At 34.1% G+C, this 27,652-nt stretch overlaps 1 protein-coding gene across 1 annotated transcript; it reads right to left on the bottom strand.

Annotated features, from left to right (window-relative positions):
• Positions 1-327: 327 nt before the first annotated feature.
• On the bottom strand, positions 328-25,096 carry LOC147012297 (uncharacterized). The gene is made up of 5 exons (XM_085857930.1): positions 25,028-25,096; positions 24,777-24,935; positions 24,483-24,540; positions 24,119-24,187; positions 328-354 (listed from the first exon to the last, which is right to left on the bottom strand). The coding sequence occupies exons 1-5, from the start codon at positions 25,072-25,074 to the stop codon at positions 328-330; spliced, it is 360 nt and encodes a 119-aa protein (XP_085714056.1). The 5' UTR covers positions 25,075-25,096.
• Positions 25,097-27,652: the final 2,556 nt, after the last annotated feature.

Raw genomic sequence — 27,652 nt, 5'->3', positions numbered from 1 at the left:
TGGGTAGTCGATCTCGTCGAAAAAAAACAATTTTTTTTTTTTTTAGATTTGTGCTACCCTTATTATCAGTATTTAAAATGGCGATTTCAGTTAATACAATGGCAATTTCGATGAAACTTGGTTGGTAGGTTCATACCATGACCGAGTTGTGTGCAAATGAGAACCGTTGCTATGGACACCACCGTTGCCGAGCAAACGGACTTTGAAATTTTTGAAAAATCATAAAAAAATTATTTTTTCGAAAATCAAAAATCGGGCCACGAGCGACTGTGGGCAGTACATTCAGCCATATTGTCAAAAATTTCCAGCCGGATCCTATGAAAACTGTCAGAGAAGATAGACTTTGAATGAGCCCTGATCAAAAACAATACAAAAAAACACCAAGTTCGTTATATCTCAGAGACTGAGTCAGATATACATGAAACTGGTATGGTAGGTTCATGGTATGTCCTAGTTATGTGTGAGAAAAAACCGTTGCTATGGTCCCTCCGTTGCCAAGCAACGGCCAAAAAAACCTCTAAATGTGGGGGTATTTTAAGGAAAAAACAATCTGCAGCATTAACCCTTGAAGCTAGAATCATGAATTTTATTGTGCTTAATCCTCAGGTCATTCCCTCATCGCGTCAAGTTCTATTGGGTAGTCGACTACCCATGTCCGCCTACCGGCTTGTTGGGTAGTCGATCTCGTTGAAAAAAATAATTTTTCAAAAATGTTTTTTTTTTTTAATTTGTGCTCCCCTTATTGTCAGTATTTCCGTCAATATGTTTGTCTGTTAGGGAGTCGATCTTATCGAAAAAAAAAAAATCCCAATTTTTTTTTGAGATTTGTACTACCCTTATTATCAGTATTTAAAATGGCGATTTCAGTTAATACAATGGCGATTTCGATGAAACTTGGTTGGTAGGTTCATACCATAACCTAGTCGTGTGCAAATGAGAACCGTTGGTATGGACACCACCGTTGCCGAGCAACGGGACTTTGAAATTTTTGAAAAATCAGAAAAAAATTATTTTTTCGGAAATCAAAAATCGGGCCACGAGCAACTGTGGGCAGTACATTCAGCCATATTGCCACAAATTTCCAGTCGGATCCTATGAAAACTGTCGGAGAAGATAGACTTTGAATGAACCCTGGACGAAAACTAAAAAAACGAAGTTCGTTCTGTCTCAGAAACTGAGTTAGATATACATGAAACTGGTACGGTAGGTTCATGGTACGTCCGAGTTATGTGTGCGAAAGAACCGTTGCCATGGACCCCTCCGTTGCCTTGCAACGGCTGAAAAACCTCTAAATGTGGGGGTATTTTAACGAAAAAACAATCTGCAGCATTAACCCTTGAAGCAAGAATCATGAATTTTCTTGTGCTTAATCCTCAGGTCATTCCCCATCGAACGGGCCCATCGCATCAGGTTCTATTGGGTAGGCGACTACCCATGTCCGCCTACCGGCTTGTCTGTCTGTCTGTCCGTCTATTCGGTCCAGTGCTCCGTTAATACAATGGCTATTTCGATGAAACTTGGTTGGTAGGTTCATACCATGACCTAGTTGTGGACAAATGAGAACCGTTGCTATGGACACCACCGTTGCCGAGCAACGGGACTTTGAAATTTTTGAAAAATCATAAAAAAAATTATTTTTTCGAAAATCAAAAATTGGGCCATGAGCGACTGTGGGCAGTACATTCAACCATATTGTCAAAAATTTCCAGCCGGATCCTATGAAAACTGTCGGAGAAGATAGACTTTGAATGAACCCTGGTCAAAAACAATAAAAAAAAATGAAGTTCGTTATATCTCAGAGTCTATGAGTCAGATATACATGAAACTGGTACGGTAGGTTCATGGTATGTCCTAGTTATGTGTGAGAAAGAACCGTTGCTATGGACCCCTCCGTTGCCTAGCAACGGCCGAAAAACCTCTAAATGTGGGCGTATTTTAACGAAAAAAACAATCTGCAGCATTAACCCATGAAGCTAGAATCATGAATTTTCTTCTGCTTAATCCTCAGACCATTCCCCCATCGAACGGGCCCATCGCATCAGGTTATATTGGGTAGGCGACTACCTATGTCCACCTACCGGCTTGTCTGTCTGTCTGTCTGTCCCTCTGTTCGGAAAAGTGCTCCGTTAATGCAATGGCGATTTCAATGAAACTTGGTTGGTAGGTTCATACCATGACCGAGTTGTGTGCAAATGAGAACCGTTTCTCTGGACACCACCGTTGCCTAGCAACGGGACTTTGAAATTTTAATTTTTTTTTCAAAAATCATAAAAAATTATTTTTTCGAAAATTAAAAATCGGGCCACGAGCAACTGTGGCAGTACATTCAGCCATATTGTCAAAAATTTCCACCCGGATCCTATGAAAACTGTCGGAGAAGATAGACTTTGAATGAACCCTGGTCGAAAACAATAAAAAAACGAAGTTCGTTATGTCTCAGAGACTATGAGTCAGATATACATGAAACTGGTATGGTAGGTTCATGGTATGTCCTAGTTATGTGTGAGAAAGAACCGTTGCTATGGACCCCTCCGTTGCCTAGCAACGGCCGAAAAACCTCTAAATGTGGGGGTATTTTAACGAAAAAACAATCTGCAGCATTAACCCTTGAAGCTAGAATCATGAATTTTATTGTGCTTAATCCTCAGGTCATTCCCCATCGAACGGGCCCATCGCGTCAGGTTATATTGGGTAGTTGACTACCCATGTCCGCCTACCGGCTTGTTGGGTAGTCGATCTCGCTGAAAAAAATAATTTTTCAAAAATTTTTTTTTTAATTTGTGCTCCCCTTATTATCAGTATTTCCGTCAATATGTTTGTCTGTTGGGGAGTCGATCTTGTCGAAAAAAAAAAATCCAATTTTTTTTTTTGAGATTTGTACTACCCTTATTATCAGTATTTAAAATGGCGATTTCAGTTAATACAATGGCGATTTCGATGAAACTTGGTTGGTAGGTTCATACCATAACCTAGTCGTGTGCAAATGAGAACCGTTGCTATGGACACCACCGTTGCCGAGCAACGGGACTTTGAAATTTTTGAAAAATCAGAAAAAAATTATTTTTTTCGGAAATCAAAAATCGGGCCACGAGCAACTGTGGGCAGTACATTCAGCCATATTGCCACAAATTTCCAGTCGGATCCTATGAATACTGTCGGAGAAGATAGACTGAATGAACCCTGGTCGAAAACAATAAAAAAACGAAGTTCGTTATGTCTCAGAGACTATGAGTCAGATATACATGAAACTGGTATGGTAGGTTCATGGTATGTCCTAGTTATGTGTGAGAAAGAACCGTTGCTATGGACCCCTCCGTTGCCTAGCAAAGGCCGAAAAGCCTCTAAATGTGGGGGTATTTTAACGAAAAAACAATTTGCAGCATTAACCCTTGAAGCTAGAATCATGAATTTTATTGTGCTTAATCCTCAGGTCATTCCCCATCGAACGGGCCCATCGCATCAGGTTATATTGGGTAGTCGACTACCCATGTCTGCCTACCGGCTTGTCTGTCTAGTCGATCTCGCTGAAAAAAAATAATTTTTCAAAAATGTTTTTTTTTTAATTTGTGCTCCCCTTATTATCAGTATTTCCGTCAATATGTTTGTCTGTTGGGGAGTCGATCTTGTCGAAAAAAAAAAATCCAATTTTTTTTTTGAGATTTGTACTACCCTTATTATCAGTATTAAAAATGGTGATTTCAGTTAATACAATGGTGATTTCGATGAAACTTGGTTGGTAGGTTCATACCATAACCTAGTCGTGTGCAAATGAGAACCGTTGCTATGGACACCACCGTTGCTGAGCAACGGGACTTTGAAATTTTTGAAAAATCAGAAAAAAAATTTTTTTTCGGAAATCAAAAATCGGGCCACGAGCAACTGTGGGCAGTACATTCAGCCATATTGCCACAAATTTCCAGTCGGATCCTATGAAAACTGTCGGAGAAGATAGACTTTGAATGAACCCTGGACGAAAACAATAAAAAACGAAGTTCGTTCTGTCTCAGAGACTGAGTTAGATATACATGAAACTGGTACGGTTGGTTCATGGTACGTCTGAGTTATGTGTGCAAAAGAACCGTTGCCATGGACCCCTCCGTTGCCTTGCAATGGCCGAAAAACCTCTAAATGTGGGGGTATTTTAACGAAAAAACAATCTGCAGCATTAACCCTTGAAGCAAGAATCATGAATTTTCTTGTGCTTAATCCTCAGGTCATTCCCCATCGAACCGGCCCATCGCATCAGGTTCTATTGGGTAGGCGACTACCCATGTCCGCCTACCGGCTTGTCTGTCTGTCTGTCTGTCTGTCCCTCTGTTCGCTAAAGTGCTCCGTTAATGCAATGGCGATTTCAATGAAACTTGGTTGGTAGGTTCATACCATGACCGAGTTGTGTGCAAATGAGAACCGTTCCTCTGGACACCACCGTTGCCGAGCAACGGGACTTTGAAATTTTAAATTTTTTTTCAAAAATCATAAAAAATTATTTTTTCGAAAATTAAAAATCGGGCCACGAGCAACTGTGGGCAGTACATTCAGCCATATTGTCAAAAATTTCCACCCGGATCCTATGAAAAATGTCGGAGAAGATAGACTTTGAATGAACCCTGGTCGAAAACAATAAAAAAACGAAGTTCGTTATGTCTCAGAGACTATGAGTCAGATATACATGAAACTGGTATGGTAGGTTCATGGTATGTCCGAGTTATGTGTGAGAAAGAACCGTTGCTATGGACCCCTCCGTTGTCTAGCAACGGCCGAAAAACCTCTAAATGTGGGGGTATTTTAACGAAAAAACAATCTGCAGCATTAACCCTTGAAGCTAGAATCATGAATTTCATTGTGCTTAATCCTCAGGTCATTCCCCATCGAACGGGCCCATCGCATCAGGTTATATTGGGTAGTCGACTACCCATGTCCGCCTACCGGCTTGTTGGGTAGTCGATCTCGCTGAAAAAAATAATTTTTCAAAAATTTTTTTTTTTAATTTGTGCTCCCCTTATTATCAGTATTTCCGTCAATATGTTTGTCTGTTGGGGAGTCGATCTTGTCGAAAAAAAAAATCCAAATTTTTTTTTTTAGATTTGTACTACCCTTATTATCAGTATTTAAAATGGCGATTTCAGTTAATACAATGGCGATTTCGATGAAACTTGGTTGGTAGGTTCATACCATAACCTAGTCGTGTGCAAATGAGAACCGTTGCTATGGACACCACCGTTGCCGAGCAACGGGACTTTTAAATTTTTGGAAAATCATAAAAAATTAATTTTTTCGAAAATCAAAAATCGGGCCACGAGTGACTGTTGGCTGTACATTCAGCCATATTGTCAAAAATTTCCAGCCAGATCCTATGAAAACTGTCGGAGAAGATAGACTTTGAATGAACCCTGGTCGAAAACAATAAAAACAACAAAGTTCGTTATGTCTCAGAGACTATGAGTCAGATATACATGAAACTGGTATGGTAGGTTCATGGTATGTCCTAGTTATGTGTGAGAAAGAACCGTTGCTATGGACCCCTCCGTTGCCCAGCAAAGGCCAAAAAACCTCTAAATGTGAGGGTATTTTAACGAAAAAACAATCTGCAGCATTAACCCTTGAAGCTAGAATCATGAATTTTATTGTGCTTAATCCTCAGGTCATTCCCCATCGAACGGGCCCATCGCATCAGGTTATATTGGGTAGTCGACTACCCATGTCCGCCTACCGACTTGTCTGTCTAGTCGATCTCGCAGAAAAAAAAATTTCAAAAATGTTTTTTTTTTAATTTGTGCTCTTAATGTGGGGGTATTTTAACGAAAAAACAATCTGCAGCATTAATAATCTGACTCATAGTCTCTGAGATATAACGAACTTCGTTTTTTTTAGTTTTCGACCAGGGTTCATTCAAAGTCTATCTTCTCCGACAGTTTTCATAGGATCTGGCTGGAAATTTTTGACAATATGGCTGAATGTACTGCCCACAGTCACTCGTGGCCCGATTTTTGATTTTCGAAAAAATAAATTTTTTATGATTTTCCAAAAATTTAAAAGTCCCGTTGCTTGGCAACGGTGGTGTCCAGAGCAACGGTTCTCATTTGCACACAACTTGGTCATGGTTATGAGCCTTTCAACCAAGTTTCATCGAAATCGCCATTGTATTAACTGAAATCGCCATTTTAAATACTGATAATAAGGGGAGAACAAATCTCAAAAAAAACATTTTTGGAATTTTTTTGTTTTTGACGAGATCGACTACCCAACAGACAGACAGACAAACATCGACGGAAAAACTGATAATAAGGGTAGAACAAATTTCAAAAATTAAAAAAAAAATTTCGACTATATGGACTACCCAACAGACAGACAGACAGACAAACATATCGACGGAATTACTGATTATAAGAAAAGAACAAATTTCAAATTTTTTTTTTGAAAGATTTTTTTTTTTCGAAGAGATCGACTACCCAACAGACATTCAGACACACAACAATAACGAATATAGTGGTCACTTATTTTTTTCGTGAAAATATTTTTTCGTGAACCAAGAATGAGGGAAGAAGAAATCGCAAAAAAAAAAAAAATTATTTCTTTTTTTTGACTGGATCGACTACCCAACAAACATATCAATGGAAATACTGATAAGGTTGAACAAATTTCAAAAAAATGTAAAAAATAAAAAAATAATTTTTTCGACTGGATCGACTATCCAACACACATATCAACGGAAAAACAGATAAGGGGAGAACAAATTTCAAAAATAATAATAAAAAAATTTCGAGTGGATCGACTTCCCAACAGACAGACAGACAGACATATCAACCGAAATTCTGATAATAAGGGGAGAACAAATTTCAAAAAAATTTAACAAAATTTTTTTTTTCGCCTGGATCGACTACCCAACAAACATATCGACGGAAAAACAGATAAGGGGAGAACAAATTTCAAAAGTAATAAAAAAAAAATTTCGACTGGATCGACTTCCCAACAGATAGACAGACAGACAGACAGACAAAAATATCAACCGAAATTCTGATAATAAGGGGAGAACAAATATCCAAAAAATTTGAAAATTTTTCTTTTTTCGACTGGATCGACTACCCAACAAACATATCGACGGAAAAACTGATAAGGGTCGAATAGATTTCAAAAAATTTAAAAATATATATTTGACTCCATCGACTACCCAACAGACAGACAGAAAGACAAACATATCGACGGAAATACTGATCATAACGTTAGAACAAATCTCAAAAAAAACATTTTTGGAATTTTTTTGTTTTCGACTGGATCGACTCCCCAACAGACAGACAGACAAACATATCGTCGGAAAAACTGATAATAAGGGTTGAACAAATTTCAAAAATTAAAAAAAAAATTTCGACTAGATCGACTACCAAACAGACAGACAGACAGACAAACATATCGACGGAATTTCTGATTATAAGGAAAGAACAAATTTTAAATTTTTTTTTGAAAGATTTTTTTTTTTCGACGAGATCGACTACCCAACAGACAGACAGACACACAACAATAACGAATATAGTGTTCACTTATTGTTTTCGTGAAAATATTTTTTTCGTGAACCAAGAATGAGGGAAGAACAAATCACAAAAAAAAAAATTATTTCTTTTTTTCGACTGGATCGTCTACCCAACAAACATATCGATGGAAAAACTGATAATAAAGTTGAACAAATTTCAAAAAAAATAAAAAAATAAAAAAATAATTTTTTCGACTGGATCGACTATCCAACACACGTATAGACGGAAAAACAGATAAGGGGAGAACAAATTTCAAAAATAATAAAAAAAAAAATTTCGACTGGATCGACTTCCCAACAGACAGACAGACAAACATATCGACCGAAATTCTGATAATAAGGGGAGAACAAATATCAAAACAAATTTCAAAAATTTTTTTATTTCGACTGGATCGACTACCCAACAAACATATTGATGGAAAAACTGATAAGGGTAGAATAGATTTCAAAAAATAAAAAAATATATTTTCGACTCCATCGACTACCCAACTGACAGACAGACAGACAAACATATCGACGGAAATACTGATCATAACGTTAGAACAAATCTCAAAAAAAACATTTTTGGAATTTTTTTGTTTTCGACTGGATCGACTCCCCAACAGACAGACAGACAAACATATCGTCGGAAAAACTGATAATAAGGGTTGAACAAATTTCAAAAATTAAAAAAAAAAAATTCGACTAGATCGACTACCAAACAGACAGACAGACAGACAGACAAACATATCGACGGAATTTCTGATTATAAGGAAAGAACAAATTTCAATTTTTTTTTTGAAAGATTTTTTTTTTCGATGAGATCGACTACCCAACAGACAGACAGACACACAACAATAACGAATATAGTGGTCACTTATTGTTTTCGTGAAAATATTTTTTTGTGAAATATCACAAAAAAAAATTTATTTCTTTTTTTCGACTGGATCGTCTACCCAACAAACATATCGATGGAAAAACTGATAATAAGGTTAGTAGGGTGAATATACTGATTCTGGCTCACTTTTCCCTATGTAAATGAATGGGGGATTTTCAGCGATTCATATTTTTTTCCCCTAAAAATAAACCCCCTTTTTATCCCAAGGTATATTTATTTGTCTCCCCTTTTAACCTGGGGACACTTTTTTTTTTCAAATAATCTATGCAATAAGATAAAGATTTGTTCAAGTACTAAAGTGGTAATGTGATTTGTTAAAGGTGATTCGAAAGAAATATCTGAAACGTCTAAGCCTCGGGACACTCTTTATCAAATAACCGATGCATATTGTTTAGCTCACTCATTATCCCTGTGTCATAAGAGGCGACTAGGGTTGCGTCAGGAAGGGCATCCGGCGTAAAAACTAAGCCAAATCACTATGCGGATCATACGGATGATCCGCTGTGGCGACCCCTAACAGGAGCAGCCGAAAGAAGAAGAAGATTGTTTAGCTCACTCATTGAACCTATAAAGATTTGGTCATTCTCAAATTCCTTCAATAGTTTAATATTCTTTGCACAATAATCCCCATCTAAAATATTGAAAAACAAAACATTTGAATCTTTATATTTTTTAAGATACCCCTTTTGTGCCATTACGAAATGATAAACTTCTCTTAATGCTCTTGTTTGACCACCTCCTGAGCCACATATCATTTTGAGATAATAGTAAATTATTTTTTCATTGTTCAATTGATAACCATCAAAGTTTTCAGTCCATTCAAGGATATTCATTTTTTTCTTTACATCCTCTAACTTACTACTTTTTAAATTGATTCGCTTATTTGTTTTATTTACCTTTGTTTTAGTTATTTTTTCAATAAGACTTATTTGATATTTTTCACATTCATTATGTATAGCAATTATATACCAAGACTGAGATTTTCTCCACTCTTTAGTTTGATTAATACTTGGTTTGACGATTTATATATTGCAAAAAAATACGGAGGTAGCCCTCCTAAAAAAAAAACCCTAACCCATCTTCCCATCATTAAAACACAATCTATTCTATTCACTCTATCATACAATATCCATATGGAACACAATCTATTCCGTTATCTAAAATAAATCTCTTATCATCAAAGGCTCCTCATGCCTTTTTATTTACTTCTTCACTATATATGTTATGTTTATAACTTCTTATTGTATTCATTTTCCTATATTCTTCTTTCTTATTCATCAAACAAATATAATAATTTCAAAAAGTTATTGATTTCTTTATTACATATTTCTTTATTCCCTTTAACCTCTTATCAATCTGATCACCATACTTATAAGCATATGCCTTTGCTCTCAATCCAATAAACTCACTCATTACTTTTCCACCCAACTCATCCTTAAACTTACCAATAACCTTTTCATGCTGTTTGGAAAATAACTCACTCTTCTTGCTGAAATTACTTGTATCATATACTCCAATATTTTTCTTCATATCTTTATAAACATCATCAGTTTTTATATCTCGGATAAAACTATCAGTGTCCATATACAACAATGAAACATTTTCACCATACTCTTTCTTTAAGTCATTATACAAATAATCATACATCAATATCTTTGATAAATCAAGAACTGCTGTTCCAATATAAATTGGTTTATCCATTACAATACTTTCCTTTTTCATATGGAATGCAGAAAAGTTCTCTGAAAAAACCTCTTCTCTCTCAAAACTTGGTTTATTTATCAATCTCGAAGCTTCTTTCCAAGATGTTGCGAATCTAATGCTTTGCCTGTTTCTAACATTTTCCATAGTCTTTCCAAATACAGCATTATTCATTAATTTATAAAAGTCCCCTTCAAATTTTACTTTTGTATTTGCTCTCATATCTGTATTGAATTGAATATACTTTTTCACCCAAGGACTTTGTTTAAATTTTAAAACTCTATGAATTTTAGCTACTCTCAATCCTTCTCTCAAAAACTGTTTTAAGCTTCTCTGATGCAAAACATATCCCTCTTTATCATAGAAAGTTGTTAATAACTTTTCTGTTGATTTGCCTTTGATATTAAAACTTTTATGATAATCACTGAACCATTCTTTCTTTGGGGTTTCTTTCTCACATGCAAAAGGAAGGTCTTTATGCTTATTATGAAGATCACTCGGGTACCTCAAATCAACTTCAAAATAATAACCTTCTTCTTCGTCATTCAATTCCTCTTGAGAAGAAATAACAATATTCATCAAAGCCTTTTCATAATCCTTTTCTTCCACCCACTCTAATTTACCATAAGGCAGAGATTGAGACATTGCCCATCCATACAAATTATTAGCATCAAAATACATCAAATAATTACTATCTTTTTCACTATCATAATTTGGAAGATATTTATTATTTGCTTTCGCATATCTTTTTGAACATACTTGTGATATTCCACCTCTCTTGGACTTCTCAATCATCAAAAGCAAATCAACATCACTGATTAAATCTATATCTTGTTTTGTCATTTTCAACATTGCACTCCAAGCTAAACCAGGAGCTGTGAAATAGTGGGCAGGATCTAATCCATAATTTTTATTATGACAGAGTGATCTAAAAGCTTCAAACACATCAGCTAACATTAAAAGATCTGTTTTTAGATATAAATCATGATATTCTCCAAGGTTCTTTATCTTAAATATTTTCCATATTTCTTGTGCGTGTTTATATTCCTTATCACTTATCTCTTCTTCATAAAGGTTATTATAGAAACTTTCTTTTGAAGGAAGTTGTGTTTCTTTAAATCTCATAAATGAATCCATATAATCATAAGGATAAATTCCCTTACTTGTAAGAATTTTCTCTTTACTTTGAATTTCATTCCTTGTTGAATTTCCTCTCTCGTGAGAATTCCTTCTTTAATCAGAATTTCATCTTTAATCAGAATTTCCTCTTTAGTTAGAATTTCATTAATTGTTCAAATTTTCTTTATAATTAGAATTTCATCTTCAGTTAGAATTTCTTCATTAATTTCCTCATTAATTCGAATTTCCTCTTTACTTTGAATTCTGTCATTAATCTGAATTTCCTCTTTAGTGAGAATTTCTTCTTTTGGAAAGAATGAATTAAGATTTGGAAAAGAGTCCGTGGAGCTTAGATTTGATGCGAGGTAGGCCAGTGGTGTTCCCATAAACTTGTAAGAATCTAGAAACCTAATACGAGTAAAAGGTTTTGTGAATATCATTTTTGTAAATGAAATATACTTTTGACTTGTATTTGTTATGGCAGAAATACTCCCTGGTGTTTTTGAAAGTTCATTTATAAATAGATGTGTATCATAGTTGGCGCTGTTGTGAAGAAAGACTGGAATAAAAGAAGGTAATTTATAATTAAGTTTACAACAGGAATGAGCGGGACCTCTATATATACCAGTAAGATGACAATGATCCCTAACTTTAGACTCCTTAATTTCCCCCTCACAAATATGACAGATATTGTTCTTTCTAAATTCTAATTTTTCTTCTTTGGTTAATTTCATCAGTTCATTTGTTTCTTTCATTAATTTAGTGAATCTTATACAATCCTTTTCTAATCGTTTTACAAACTCTTGTGAAGCTTTTTTCCACTATAATGTTCAAGTTTGTTATACTTTTCTCCAACAGATGATTTGATATAATAACAGAAACCACAAGGAATATGTTTTTGATATTTATTTGTATATGATTCTTTTGGATTAGGTGAAGCAGTATTTATCTTTTTAAGGATACACTCAAAATCAGCGTATATCACAAATGGGTGCATGATAGATTTATTATAATCTTCAAAAGAAATCTTTTCACCAGGTTTAGGCATTGTAATTACAGCTGATTTATGATTACTACAATATTTTGAATGTTGTTCTAATCGTTCTTTTGTATGAAATGAATTAAGACATCGCTTACAAGGATATATTTTGTTTGCTGTTCTGAATACCTGAGAAGAGATTAATCTTGATAAATTATTGATGTATGTGTAATGTGAATTATTTCCAACACTAAAATATAAAAGATCAATGTGTGTTTCTTCATTTTTATAGTTGTTTGAAATTTTTAACATTTGAACTTTGTTTGTATCCGTTAATCCATATACATTAATAGAAAGATTATTCTTTTTCTCAAATTTAGGAATATCTGTTAGTGGCATTGGGATTTTAAAATCTTTAATGTCCAAGGTATTCTCATATTTCCTATGTTGTTTTACTCTTTCTGAATTACATTTTGGTGGATGAAAGTGAGCAAGAACAGACCAGAGAAAACATTTATTATCATTGTTCTTAATATTAACAACTGCCTTCTTTAGTTTTATTTCTTTTGGTAATTCAATATAAGAAGAAGCTTTAAGAGGGTTTGATTTTAGAATGTGTATATCTAAAAAGATGATTTTTTTAATATTGAATCCACTTCCTACCCCTGTATTATCAACATCCTCCTCTTGTTTTGATAGTTCTTCATAAACCCCACTATTCAAAAAATCTTGAAATGATGTTATAAAATGAAGATCTGTTCTCATATAAGGAGTTTGTTCTTCATCTTGTCTTTTCATATTCATTTTCACTCCCATATAAAACTTTAAAGTTTTCATTTCTTTCAATGTCTTTTTAATAACTTTTTCAACATCAGGTTTCACTATTTCAATTGATTCAGCTATTGATGATGGACCGGGTTCTCCAAATTGAAAAATCCTTATTTTTATATGCCCTTTAAATGCCCCATCAGTGTTTTCAATATATTAGTCTCCCTTGACTTTAAACTCATTTTTCTTGTGTTTTTGTGATTGAAGATGTTTATTATAACTTCTCTTCAAAACATCCTTTGAACAGATATCACAATGTTTTCTTTCCAACTCAAGAGGAGATATTTTATGAAATAGATTAAATGTGTGTTTGTTGGTTCGGAGGTGTTTTCTATAATGTTTATATTTGTGATTACAAACATCGCAGTATGTTGTATTCACCATATTTATATAATAAATCTTTGCTTAAACTAAAATTTTCTTGATGAAAATTTCGTTTATTTTACAGGTGAATCTGTGCTTAAAACCATTTTATCCTCCAACTTTTTCACTTAATAAATACAATGTTTCAAGACACAAAAGACAAGTTTCAATCAATCTCTTCATTTGTTAAAGATACTGAGAAATATGTCAAGGATGTAAAATTGAACAAAGATCAATATAACAACTATTGGATAAAAACAATTATGGTAAATAATATGAGTTCTTCAATTTCCTTCAGTGGAAGGGCTTTTGGTATACCTGGTAGAACATCAATTAAGGTATCTCTAACAAAAGTTTCTCCTCTCCTTCTGGTAATATATTCAAAACTAGAAAAAGCAATGAAACAAGAAAAAGTATCAAAAAACAAAAACCTTATGGATGAAGCTTTAGAAAGAAGAGATAAGACCATCTGTAATATGCAAGGAGAAATTTGTATTTTTTTCCACAACCCTAAAGATGTAAATCCTGATGAAATAAAGGATGAAAATATATCAGGTGAAATGACATTTCGTTCAATAGTAGTTAAAGATCATTTTAAAATCACCTTTAATATAAAAAATGTTGTCGTTGAATCTGGTAATGAAAAAAAGTGTATCGATATCGATGGTAATATTATTAAATATGAGTCAATATACAACTGAAAGTATAGATGAATTTCAGTTTAAGTAAAGTTTTACTTTATAAATATGCTAGACTTTCCTGATTCTCCATATGACAAATTTGAGAATTGTCCTGCTTGTGAAAGACGGGGATTAAACACAGAGTCAAAAGCCTATAAACAATGTATATTCTGTGATTATCTTCTAATTAATGACAATAAAAAATATAAAAAGGAAAATAATTCTTTTAGATTTACACCAACAATGAATTACTTTAAAAGATTGATTAGAGAAATGAATGTAAAGTATGAGGGTGATAACACACCCTTCCTTACAAGGGAAGAAACTGAACGTATGAGAGAAATGTTCAAAGGATTGTTGTTATATATTATTCATGGATGTGATTTTCAGGGAAATATCAACACAAGATATTGTAGAAATAAAATAATGGATTATCTTGAAATTAAACCTGAACTTAGGATAAAATATAGAGTTTCTAAAAAAGCTAATAATAAATTAAATAACCTGTTTTCCAAATATATAAATGAATGATTTTTTACCCATTTGGGATAATAAGATAAAATTTAACAACCATAAAAATCTCCCAAATTCATTAAGATGTCTCATAGTTGGTTCAAGTGGATGTGGAAAAACCTGCTTACTTTTAAAGATGCTCCTCGCTCCCAACTTTTTAGATTATGGTAACTTAATAATTTTCACGAAGTCGAGTTTTCAACCAGAGTATCAACTACTCTCACAAGGTATTAATGCTGGTCTTCAAAAAGAAGATATAATTGGTTTATTTAAACGTCAAAAAAACCTAAATGATTATAACTTTGAAGATATAATTCAACTATTTTGTGATACACAGAGATGTAAAAAGAAATCAAATCCGATAACTTGTATTCTTAGTGATAATACGGATGATATACCGTCTCCCCAAGATTTGGATAAATCAAAAAAGAACCTCGTTATCTTTGATGATTGTGTTAATGAGAGAAACCAAACGGTAATGGACAGCTACTACACAAGAGGGAGACATTCTTCTTGTAATTGTATTTATCTTAGTCAATCGTACTTTCAACTTCCTCGTCGTTCCATCAGAAACAATGCTAATACTTTTATTTTATTCAAGTTAATTTCAATAGATATCAATAATTTTTGGAGAGATAATTGTTCTACATTATGTAGTAAAAAGAAATTTGAGGATTACATGAAGCACATGACTGAAAAATATAAATATATTGTTGTGAAACAAGATGAGATATTAAGGGATATATTTTTTGTTTTATAAACAATTACATATATAAATGACAACTATTATTGTAAATCTTGTGGGTAAATCTGCTTCTGGAAAAAACTTTCATAAATCAAGGTTCTTGTGGAGTACAAATGAGAATATTGTAAATTTACTTAAAAAACACCCCGTGATACGCATTGTATCAACAACAACTAGAGCAATAAGACCTGGAGAAGTAAAAGGTGAAGATTATCACGATATTTCAGTGGAGGAACATATGCGATTGAGGAATGAAGGTCAAATATTTGAGGAGGTTTCTCTTGGTACAACAAAATATTCACATTGGAAGAGTGAGTTAAGGAAACTAAAATCTGGTGGTCTTGGGATATTAGAAACTAATCCAGAAGGAACGAGACAAATTATTAAACATCTGAGCAGAGTGAAGATTTTATCATTCGGTTTTGATGTTGATGAAGAAACTCAACGCAAACGTATGAAAAGCAGAGATGCAAGTATTAGTGAAGAAGAAATTACAACTCGCATTAATGTTAATAAAGAATTTGATGAAATATTTAAAGAAAAGGATTTATTTGAACACATCTACTTGAATGATTAAGAAAAGGAAAATTTCCCTGTTGATCTTTACAATTCATTAAATGATATTTTACAATAAATAAATGGATGCAAAAGAAAGAGCAAGAAGATTTAAGGAACATCAAGAGTTGGTTTCAAAAGTTGTAAAACATCAGGAAGACATAAAGAAGAAATGCAGACAGAAACTAACGGGCGAAGAAGCATTTGAAAGAAAGCAAGAGAAATTTTTTAAACCACTTTTAAAAACTTCCCAAGAAAAAATGAAAGATATTTCCACAGTTCCCACAGTAGAATATACTCCTCAAAAACTTCAAATGTTAAAAGATTTTGATCAAATGACGGAGGAAGAATTAGAGCATTTAGGAGAATTAGAATATGATGATGAAGGTTTATTTCAACAACTGGAAGAGATTAATCGACCCCCTGATTATATTGTGAATGCTCTTCAAAACAATGAATATTCAGCGGATTCAAAAACCAAAGCAGGACTCATTCCAACAGAACAACCAGCAATATTTCATCTTGTTCAAGAAAAGGTATTGATATTTAATGATGAATTAAAGTTCTTGGGTTCTGCTCAACCCCCTGTTAAACAAACTCCGAGATTAATGTTTCTTCTCACAAAAGATGGAAGACAAGGTTCAACTGTGAGGGATGAATCAAAGTATATTGATAAACCATTGGATATGAAAAATAATGATGATAGAGTATATATTGATCTGCTGAACACTCTAAATTATAGGGTTAGTATTTCTAGTAAAAGTAGGAAAAATGAGAAGGAGAAACACATTATTCAGGCTTTAAGTATCCTTGGTTCAGGTATTAGTTTTCTTCCAAATGAACAAATCGCAATTAGTTAATAGACTATTATTGTTGTTAGGTAGTAAGAAGGCTGGAAATAACAATTGTTTTAATGAAGCATCAGCCATTTTAGATCAGTTGATGAACATGAAAATAATTAATAAATCTCAATATAAAGACATTTTATCTCATATTAAATAAGATGAGAAGCACAATCCTGAGTTTTAATTTCACAACAAGCGACCACACATCTTCATTCCCATACCCACTACAACTTGACCCAACAAAAGAATATGAGGCATCTTTATTGTCCATGGAAACTTATAATACCTTATTTAATATAACTGATAAAAATGACAAGTTTAGTTATAATCCCGGAAGTGGATACAAAACGATAACAGTCTCACCTGGAGCATATGAGATTTCTCAAATATCTTCCGAAATTGCTCGTCTTATGAAAGAACAGGGTGATGAACCAAGAAATATTGTTATACACATTCAAAAACATACTTCAAAATCAACGATTAAAGTTAAAAATAACTACAAGGTTGATTTCACAATTGATAATTCATTTAGAGAGTTATTGGGTTTCTCCTCAAAAAAGATTGAAACTAATGGGACGTTTTACAGTGATAATGTCATTCAAATATTCTCAGGAATAAAGTCGGTGTTAATTCACTGTGATTTGATTGATGGTGCTTATAATGATGGAAAAAAAACAAATACAATATTTTCATTCAGCGCATACTCAACCCCAATTGGTTATAAATTCAATATGGAACCCAAAAATTTGGTTTATCTCCCTGTGTCAGGAAAAACCATACACAGAGTAAATTTTAGGATAACCGACCAAGATAATCGTATGATTTCTTTTAATGGAGAAGTTATATCCATCAGAATTCACCTACGTGAAGTTTTCCAATAAATAAATACGATGGTTATTGTGAGGAAACACGAGTTGGGAAAATATAAAATAATTACAGGGGATGGGATGTTCCTTTCCCCATACTACAAGGGTGAAGGTATGTATCTTGGTAGAGGATTCTATAAACCTAAGAGACAAAGGGGTGTTGGACATCAATTTAGAGGAGATGGGATAATTGATACTCTCATGGGTATTGGTTCAACTATTCTAAAACATAAAGATCTAATTGGTTCAACTGCTTCTGCTGTGGGAAATGTAGCAGGTGCTGTAAAGAGCATAAAAGATGCCCAGAAGGAATCTCATAAATTACAAGCAATAAAAGAAATTAAGAAAGGCAAAACTCAGTTGTCCCCCCAAGAACGACAGAAAATAATTCGAATACTTGGATCAGGGTTTCAAAAGTTTTAACATCTTTTTTTCCTAAATTAATACAAGTATGGAAGCAATTGATAGTATCTATGATTTGGATGATACTATTATTATCTCAAACTCCACTAAAAAAGAAGATTACTTCAAGGTAAATGCAATAACTGGAACAGACTGGAATACGAATGGTACAAAAAGTTTTGAAATAAATAATCAACAAACCTATTTGAATCTCTCCGAAAGTTTCTTGTTGTGTAAATTTAAATTCACTAAAGCTGGGAATAACACAAACGCTACACTTGTAAATGATTTCTTCTGGAAAATGTTTGATAGTGTGCGTTTGTATATTGGAACACAAGAAGTTGAAGCGGTTGATTATGTCTCTGCTGTATCTGAAATGATGAAATTTACACTCTATACATTGAGTGATAGAATTGGAAAGGGGTCTGTCGAAGGTTTTATTCCTGATATGTCAACGGGAACAAACACAGACCCTGGATATACTCAAAGGAAAGGAATGTATAATGATGATACAAAAGCAGAAAATAGTTTTACTGTGGCAGTTCCTCTTCAAGGTATATTTGGATTTTGTGATCATGATAAAGTTCTGTATGGTCTTAAAATTAGATTTCAACTACAAAGGAATGATAATGAAAATAGATTGCTTTTTGGTGTTGGTAGTGCTTTTGGTGAACAGAATAAATTTGTAATTGAGGAAATGAGTTGGTCTATCAGTGAATATACTCCTAATCTTAAAACAGAATAGATGTTGAATAGAAGATTTAACTCAAAGAAACCACTCAGTGTATCATATCTCAAAAGAAGATGTCAACACGTTAAACTCAACCAAACTACTTTCACATGGAATTTGGGTGTTCTGGAAGGAAAGCCACGATATCTGTGGATCATTTTTAAAAAGCCAGATGGTGATACTGCGACTGATAAGAATAATGCATTGAGTGATAATGCTAAGGTGAAACAACTTCGCGTTTCTCTAGATGGAACATTTTATCCACGAGATAGATTGGAAATTAATTGGGAAAAAAATGATTTTGCTGAAGCATACAAATCTTACCAAAAGGTGTGTGAAAGTAATGGAAATAAAGAACCTATTTTGGATATGACAGCATTTAAAAGTTTGAATACAATCTATGCGCTTGACCTGAGCACTCAAAAGGAAACTATAAAGTCTAATCGAGTGGATACTTCCCTATACATTGAAAGAGGAGAGAGTGAAGAAGTTGATACATATTGTTTGCTTTTGGAAGAAACAGAATTACAGATTAATACAGATAATGGTGTGATGATTAGTCTCACATAATTTTTTGTTAAATAAATGAGTGGCAAAGTACCAACTGGGGTATATGTTAATCAAATCAATCTTCATAAACTATCATCTGGTGTTCAAAATCAAAAGCCTTGTACGATTAATGTTAATACAATTCAGAGAAAAGGAGCAGGAAGAATTGATGTTTTGCTCAAAAGAGAACAGGTTAAAATCTTGAATGACACTGGCTCACTTAAAATTAAAATGACAAAACCAATGTTGAAAAAATATTCAATAAGAGAGACGAGTGGAGGATTTCTCCCATTTCTAATTCCTTTATTTGCTGGTTTAAGTGCGGTTGGTGCATTGACGGGTGGTATTTCAACAGCGGTGAAAACTGCCAACGAAAGGAAGGCTCAACTCCAGGCTCAAATATAATTTGAAGGACATAACAAAGAGTTGGAGAAACAAATTAGTGGAAGTGGTGTAATTGTAGATTTTGCTGAAAAACTTGAAGGTCTGCCTGATAAAGCGAGATTGTTAGTTGGAGATATGCTTTCTGTAATACCACCAATCCTTTTTTGATTTGTTAGAAACGAAAAGAGGTAATGGATTATATCTTTCTAATAAATAAATGAGCATTGATGAGTGGTTTAAAGAATTTGGAAAGAATACAACATCAAATTTACAACTTGTCAAATATTGTAAGAAATTAAAAATTCATCATGTGGTTATTTGTATGAGAGATGAATTAACAAATGTGCCGAAACATACAAAGAATATTATTATGAACTTAGAAGATAATAATGGGAACGGTTCTCATTGGGTTTGTATTTTTAATAGTCAAGACAAATATTATTTTGATAGTTTTGGTCTTCCACCACCTGTTGAAGTCATAAAATTCTTACAGAATGGTGTTTATCAAACATTTCAAGTCCAAGAATTAAATTCCAAGTGTTGTGGTCAATTATGTCTATATGTGTTATTTCAACTCAACAAAAATAAAAAATTCTATGATATTATTTTTAATCTAATATAAATGACTTATGTTGGTAAAGATGGTTCTATCTTTGGTGAATCTCAAGAACTGGATATTGATTTATCAAATTATTACACAAAAGCACAGGCTGAACGACATAAATATAATATAACCAAAAATATTAACATGAAAAATGCTTATAAATTAAAAAATTATCCAAGCCCGGCTGATGCGAATGACTTGGTGAGATTAAGCGATTTATCACAATATATATCCTTAAATAAAACGGCCGTGTATTCCAAAGATACAGAAGTGTTGATATTATCTCCAGGTCATACAGAATTCACAGTTCGAATGAAAATAACTTTTTATAAAGAAGGGCGTATCGTTTGTATGAGAATAGAACAATGGGGGTATGATATGAATGATTTAGGGTATAATTGGTCATTTAAAATTAACCTCAAAGACCTGGAACAATTAAATCAGTCTCGTAAGGAAGAATATTATCCACTTGGTATTGAGAATGAGTTTTGTGGGGCCACGATTAGTAAACAACAAATAAAATAATTTAATAAGGGTAAATATAATAATGGTTTTGCCCTTGTTTATATCATGAAAACAGAAAAAAACAGGATTATATATAATAAGTAAGGAAATACAAAATGATTTAACTATGGGAAGATGGGGAGGTGTTTCGTGCCATAATATTATTCTAACATATATTTCTAATACATAAATGACAGCAAGAAGGCTTCAAGAAAATTATCATTTCTGTGTCCAAGCATACCTTCAAAAAAAGGGTATTCAGTATTTTAATAAATATGTTCTACAACATAAGAATGAGGGATTTTCAATAAAAGATTGGCATTATGCTGATGTTGATAAACCGACAACTTTAGATTTAATTAGAATGTTAAATAATGAAAAAATTATAAAGTTAAGAAAAGGTAAGGCTCTTTTAGAAATTCAAAAGAAATTTTATTGGTTTCCTGTTGTAAAAAAAATTATTTTGGATACAGGAATAACAAGAAATCCTAATGAATATATGTATGATATTCTATGGGGTGTAAGCGATTCAAGGAGAATAAGGGATGAGGAAGGAGTTGAAGAAGAGAGGGAAGAGGAGGAAAAGGAGAAGAGAGAGAAGGAGGAGAGGGAGAAGAAAGAGAAGGAGGAAAAGGAGAAGAGAGAGAAGGAGGAGCGGGAGAAAAAAGAGAAGGAGGAAAAAGAGAAGAGAGAGAAGGAGGAGAGGGAGAAGAGAGAGAAGGAGAGGGAGGAAAGAGTGAGACAAAATAAATATCAAAATATGGAAACCAGTGAGATTAAAAAAGGATTGGTGGTATTACAGAAAATAACTCAACCCACCGAGGAGGAAAACAAAGAATTGACAAGTCTATTTGCAATACTTTTGACAAGAATATTGACATCGACATGATATTCATTTTAATTCAAGTTTTTCATTTTTATTTTTTTTCTTAAATAAATGGAGGAGAGAGTAAAGGCATTTCTTCGGATTCTTTATGTTTTAAAAATTAAGATTCAAATGTGCATGTTGGAAACTAAAAAGGTTTTTGCACTCTGCAGGAATTTTTCACATAAATAAATGAGTTATTGTCTCAAATGTAAAAAGAAAACTAATACTAAAAATATTTCCTATATTAAAAGTAAAAATAACAGGGTTATACAAAAAGGTATATGTTCGGTGTGTGGTTTAAAAAAAAATCAATTTATCTCCAAACACAAACTCGGAGGAGATATACAAAAGTTTTTATCAGGAAGTAAATTTACAACTACTGGAATACCAGGGGAATTACATCTTCCAGGGTATTCTTTCTGTGGTCCAGGCACAAACTTGGATAAAAGATTAGATGAGGCAGACAATACTAAATCATGGAGTAAACCCATCAATAGAGTTGATGAAGTGTGCATGAGACACGATATTGATTATGGGAATACCACAACGTTGGAAGAAAAGCATGAAGCCGATAGAGAAATGTTGTATAATTTGTCTCTGATACAAAATCCAACCTTGAGAGAAAAAGTTGATCGGTTCATTGTGAAGAAGATGATCAGTGCTGAATTGAAACTTGGACTTGGAAATTCAAAAAACTTATAGGTTCTAATGATGTCATTAAGACTGAAGAGCAATTCGCTGATGAATTACATAAACCAATATTCACAAAGTTTCAGAGAAGGAAAGTTTATTCCAAGGAAGTAGATTATATCTGGTCTGCTGATTTGATTGAACTCAATAATGATAAGGGGTACAAGTATGCTTTAACCGTTATTGATTTGAGGAGTACATACGCATGGGTTGTACCATTAAAAAACAAAACAGGTAATACTCTTATGTGAGCCTTTCAACAGATATTTAATAAAAGTCAGAGAAAACCTAAAAAATTGTGGATTGATGAGGGTAGAGAGTTTTATAACAAGACATTTATTAATTTTCTAAAAAAATAACAGTATTACATTATATAGTACCTTTAATGAAGGGAAGGCAGTTGTTGTTGAACGTTTTAATCGTACCTTAAAAGAGAGATTATATAAAAAATTCACACAACTCGGTTCACAACAATGGTCATCTTTTATTCAGGATATTGTGGATAATTATAATGACACGGTTCACACGTCAACAAATATGAAACCATCAGAAACATTTACAAAATTAAAATATGAAAAAGAGATTAATGTCAGAAAACCTAAGTTCAAAGTTGGTGATATCGTAAGAATATACAGGTGGAAATCTCATTTTGAAAAGGGTTATATTAAACGATGGACGAACGAACTTTCTAAAATTGTTGATGTAATAGATACGGTTCCTTGGACTTATAAGATATATGATTTGGAAGGGGAAGAGATTTTAGGTTCATTTTATTCACAGGAATTACAAAAGACAAAGATAAATTGAAATTTTTTGACTCCGCCCCTTTTTGACTCCGCCCACTCAAAACCCACCCACATAAACCCCACCGAAGCCCCGCCCACACAAGCTCCACACAAACCCCACACAAACCCCACCACACATAAACCCCCCACAAGCTCCACACAAGCTCCACACACACAAACCCCACACAAGCTCCACCCATATTCATCATATTCACATAATTAGTGATTAGTTAATTAGTTCCCCACACACAACATGTTTATTTAATTAAAAAATTATCCACCCATCCACACAAGCTCCACTCATCCACCCATCCACCCATCTCTCCACCCATCCATTTATCCACACAAACCTCATCCACATAAGCCTCATCCACATTCACCCCTCCCACATAAACCCCGCCCACACAAGCCCCACCCACATAAACCCTGCCCACATAAACCCTGCCCACATAAACCCCTCCCACACAAGCTCCACCCACATAAACTCTGCCCACACAAACCCCACCGAAGCCCACCCACATAAACCCCACCGAAGCCCCGCCCACACAAGCCCCACCCACATAAACGCCCTCCCACAAGCCCCGCCCACACATGCCCCGCCCACACAAGCCCCCACCGAAGCCCCGCCCACATAAACCCCACCGAAGCCCCGCCCACACAAGCCCCACCCATACAAGCCCCGCCCACACACGCCCCGCCCACACAAGCCCCGCCCACATAAACCCAACCCACACAAGCCCCACCCCCTCATCCCCCCTGTGCGCCCCCACCTTTGACCCACCACCTCCCTCATCCCACTCCCACCCTTCCCCACACACACACATGGGGAGGGGAGGGGTGGGATGAGGGGGTGATGGGTCATTGGGGGAGCGCACCTACCCCCCTCCCCCACCCCCTCCCTCCCCCTCCTTTATGTCTTGATCCTTTTTTTGAAATTCAAAATCAAGTAATTGTAAACAAAACAAATATTATTAATCAAAATTGAAAATATTAAATATTCATTTGCGAGAATGTATAATCTCTCCCAGCAATCTTCTTCAGATGTCTTGTGATTTCGAAACTCAGACACCATATTCTGTTTTGAAACAAAAAGTGGATAATAATTAGGTTTTATAAAGATAATTACATGGTAATATGAGTAAGCCTGGTGTTGGTTCTAAGTTCAAGCCTCGTTGACCACTGAATTAACACACCAGGAGGCCGACTCAGCCTGTCATCCTTCCAAGGCCAATAAAATGAATTCCAGTGTACTGGTAAAACCGCGTCCAAACTAATGATGCAACCAACATAAGGCGACATTCCAACGAGAGAGTGATATTAATAAAAGAATAAATAAACAAATAACTAAATAATAATTCAGAAACATTTACCTCCAGAAAATCATGTGTTGTACCAGATTGCTTCAACAGCTTATGTTGTGTGATCGAGCTGAAAAAAAAATAATTAGTCAAGCGTATAGATGGAGAGACAGACAGAGAGAGGTAGGTAGAAAGACAGACAGAGAGAGATACAAAGAGACAGACAGGGAGAGATAGAGAGAGACAAACAGACAGGGAAAGAGACACACACACACACACACACACACACACACACGCACACACGCACGCACGCACGCACGCACGCACGCACGCACGCACGCACACACACACACACACGTGTCTCACCATTGGTTTAATTCATTCGAGATCAGAGGCCGTGATAAGACTTCGTACCAGTCATTATAAATGTTTTTCAATTCTCTTCTAAAATCATTGACCTCTTCAATAAGAGCATTCATTTGATGCACCTCATCATGATATGTAAACTCCACTTCTTCCAAGGACCTGCCAGGAAAAAAATATATTTTCGCATTATCACAATTTAATTTATAATCAATTGCTTCATTGTTCAAAGAGGAAACCATACACAAACTTACCAACTTTGTAGTGAGCTGTTATCTTCATCGGAAGAGAGTGAGTCCATGTCTCAGTTTTTTTTACCATTGGTACAAGATGGTAAAAAGATCAGAGGCCGTGATAAGACGTCGTGTCAGTCATTAAAAATGTTTTTCAATTCTCTTCTAAGATGATTGACCTCTTCAATAAGAGCATTAATTTCATGCACCTCGTCGTGATATGTAAACTGCTCTTCTTCCAAGGACCTGCCAAGAAAAAAAAATATATATATATATATATATATATATATATATATATATATATATATATATATATCAGAATTATCACGATTTAATTTATAATCAATTGCTTCATCGTTCAAAGAGGAACCTATACACAGGCTTACCAACTTTGTGTTGAGCTGTTTTGTTCGCAGAAGAAAGATCGCTCATGTCTCAGTTGTAAAAATGAAAATCCCGTCTGGCAGAAACTTTGTCTGGCGAATCACTTATAAGGCAACGATGAGGAGATTGCTTAATCATTGGGTGTGGCCACAGGAAATGACGCTTCGGGTGAGACAGCTTGAAAAATAACTGGGCGATATATTCTTAAATTGTATGAATCATTTTTAAAACATACTTAAAATACCCTAAAATGGTTTTGATTAAACATGTTTAAAAGCCTGTTCGTGTTCTGAGATAAAATAGAAACACGAGGCCTTGTCTCACAGAATAGTTCCGATTTTTTCACAGCATGACTGTCTAAAAACACTTCCTCATTTTCACAGCACGACCATGTCAAAAAAAACACTTCCTCATTTTCATGGCACGAACTGAAAACATTTGAAACAAAACTTTTTTTATGGCGTGGTTTATGCACAAAAATGATTTGCAACTCGGGCGGTGGCCAGATGAGATCATTAAGAGAAGTTTATCATTTCATAAAGGATAGAACAAATTTCAAAAATTAAAAAAAAATTTAGACTCAATCGACTACCCAACAGACAGACAGACAGACAGACAAACATATCGACGGAAAGACTGAAAATCAGGGAAGAACAAATTTCAAAAAAAATTAAAAAAAAAATTAAAATAAAATTTCGACTGGATCGACGATCCAACACACATATCGACGGAAAAACTGAAAAGGGTAGAACAAATTTCAAAAATTAAAAAAAAAATTTCTACTGGATTGACTTCCCAACAGACAGACAGACAAACATATCGACGGAAAAACTGGTAATTCGGGGAGAACAAATTTCAAAAAATATTTTTAAAAAAACTTTTTTTTTTTGACTAGATCGACTACACAACAAACATATCGATGGAAAAACTGATAAGGGTAGAATAAATTTCAAAAAAAATTAAAAAAAAAATTTCGACTGGATCGACTACCCAACTAACATCTCGATGGAAAAACTGATAATAAGGCTAGAACAAGTTTCAAAAAAATTCAAAAAAATTAATTTTCGACTGGATCGACGACCCAACACAGAGACAGACAGACAAACATATCGACCGACATTCTGATAAGAAGGGGAGAACAAATTTCAAAAAAATTAAAAAAAAAAAAAATTTCGACTGGATCGACGACCCAACAAACATATCGACGGAAAAACTGATCAGGGAAGAATAAATTTCAAAAAAATTTAAAAAAAAATTTCGACTCCATCGACTGCCCAACAGACAGACAGACAGACAAACATATCGACGGAAATACTGATAATAAAGGTAGAACAAATCTCAAAAAAAAACATTTTTGGAATTTTTTTGTTTTCGACTGGATCGACTCCCCAGCAGACAGACAGACAAACATATCGACGGAAAAACTGATAATAAGGGTAGAACAAATTTCAAAAACTAAAAACCAAAATTTCGACTAGATCGACTATCCAACAGACAGACAGACAAACATATCGACGGAATTTCTGATTATAAGGAAAGAACAAATTTCAAATTTTTTTTTTGAAAGATTTTTTTTTCGACGAGATCGACTTCCCAACAGACAGACAGACACACAACAATAACGAATATAGTGGTCACTTATTTTTTTCATGAAAATATTTTTTCCTGAACCAAGAATGAGGGAAGAACAAATCTCAAAAAAAATATTTTTATTTCTTTTTTTCGACTGGATCGACTACCCAACAAACACATCGATGGAAAAACTGATAATAAGGCTGTACAAATTTCAAAAAAATTTAAAAAATAAAAAAATAATTTTTTCGACTGGATCGACAATCCAACACACATATCGATGGAAAAACTGATAAGGGGAGAAGAAATTTCAAAAATAATAAAAATAAATTTCGACTGGATCGACTTCCCAACAGACAGACAGACAGACAGACAAACATATCGACTGAAATTCTGATAATAAGGGGAGAACAAATATCAAAAAAATTAAATAAAAAAATTTCGACTGGATCGACTGCCCAACAAACATATCGAAGGAAAAACTGATAAGGGTAGAATAAATTTCAAAAAAATTAAAAATATATATATTTTCGACTCCATCGACTTCCCAACAGACAGATAGACAGACACACATATCGACGGAAATACTGATAATAAGGGTAGAACAAATCTCAAAAAAAACATTTTTGGAATTTTTTTGTTTACGACTGGATCGACTACCCAACAGACAGACAGACAAACATATCGACG

The sequence above is a fragment of the Eptatretus burgeri genome, chromosome 15, assembly GCF_056783735.1.
Source record: "Eptatretus burgeri isolate ZD-2024b chromosome 15, Ebu_testis_v1, whole genome shotgun sequence".
In the NCBI taxonomy this organism is placed as follows: Eukaryota; Metazoa; Chordata; class Myxini; order Myxiniformes; family Myxinidae; genus Eptatretus; species Eptatretus burgeri.
Note: the sequence above shows the minus strand (reverse complement) of the source record. Positions and strands in the feature narration are given on the sequence as shown.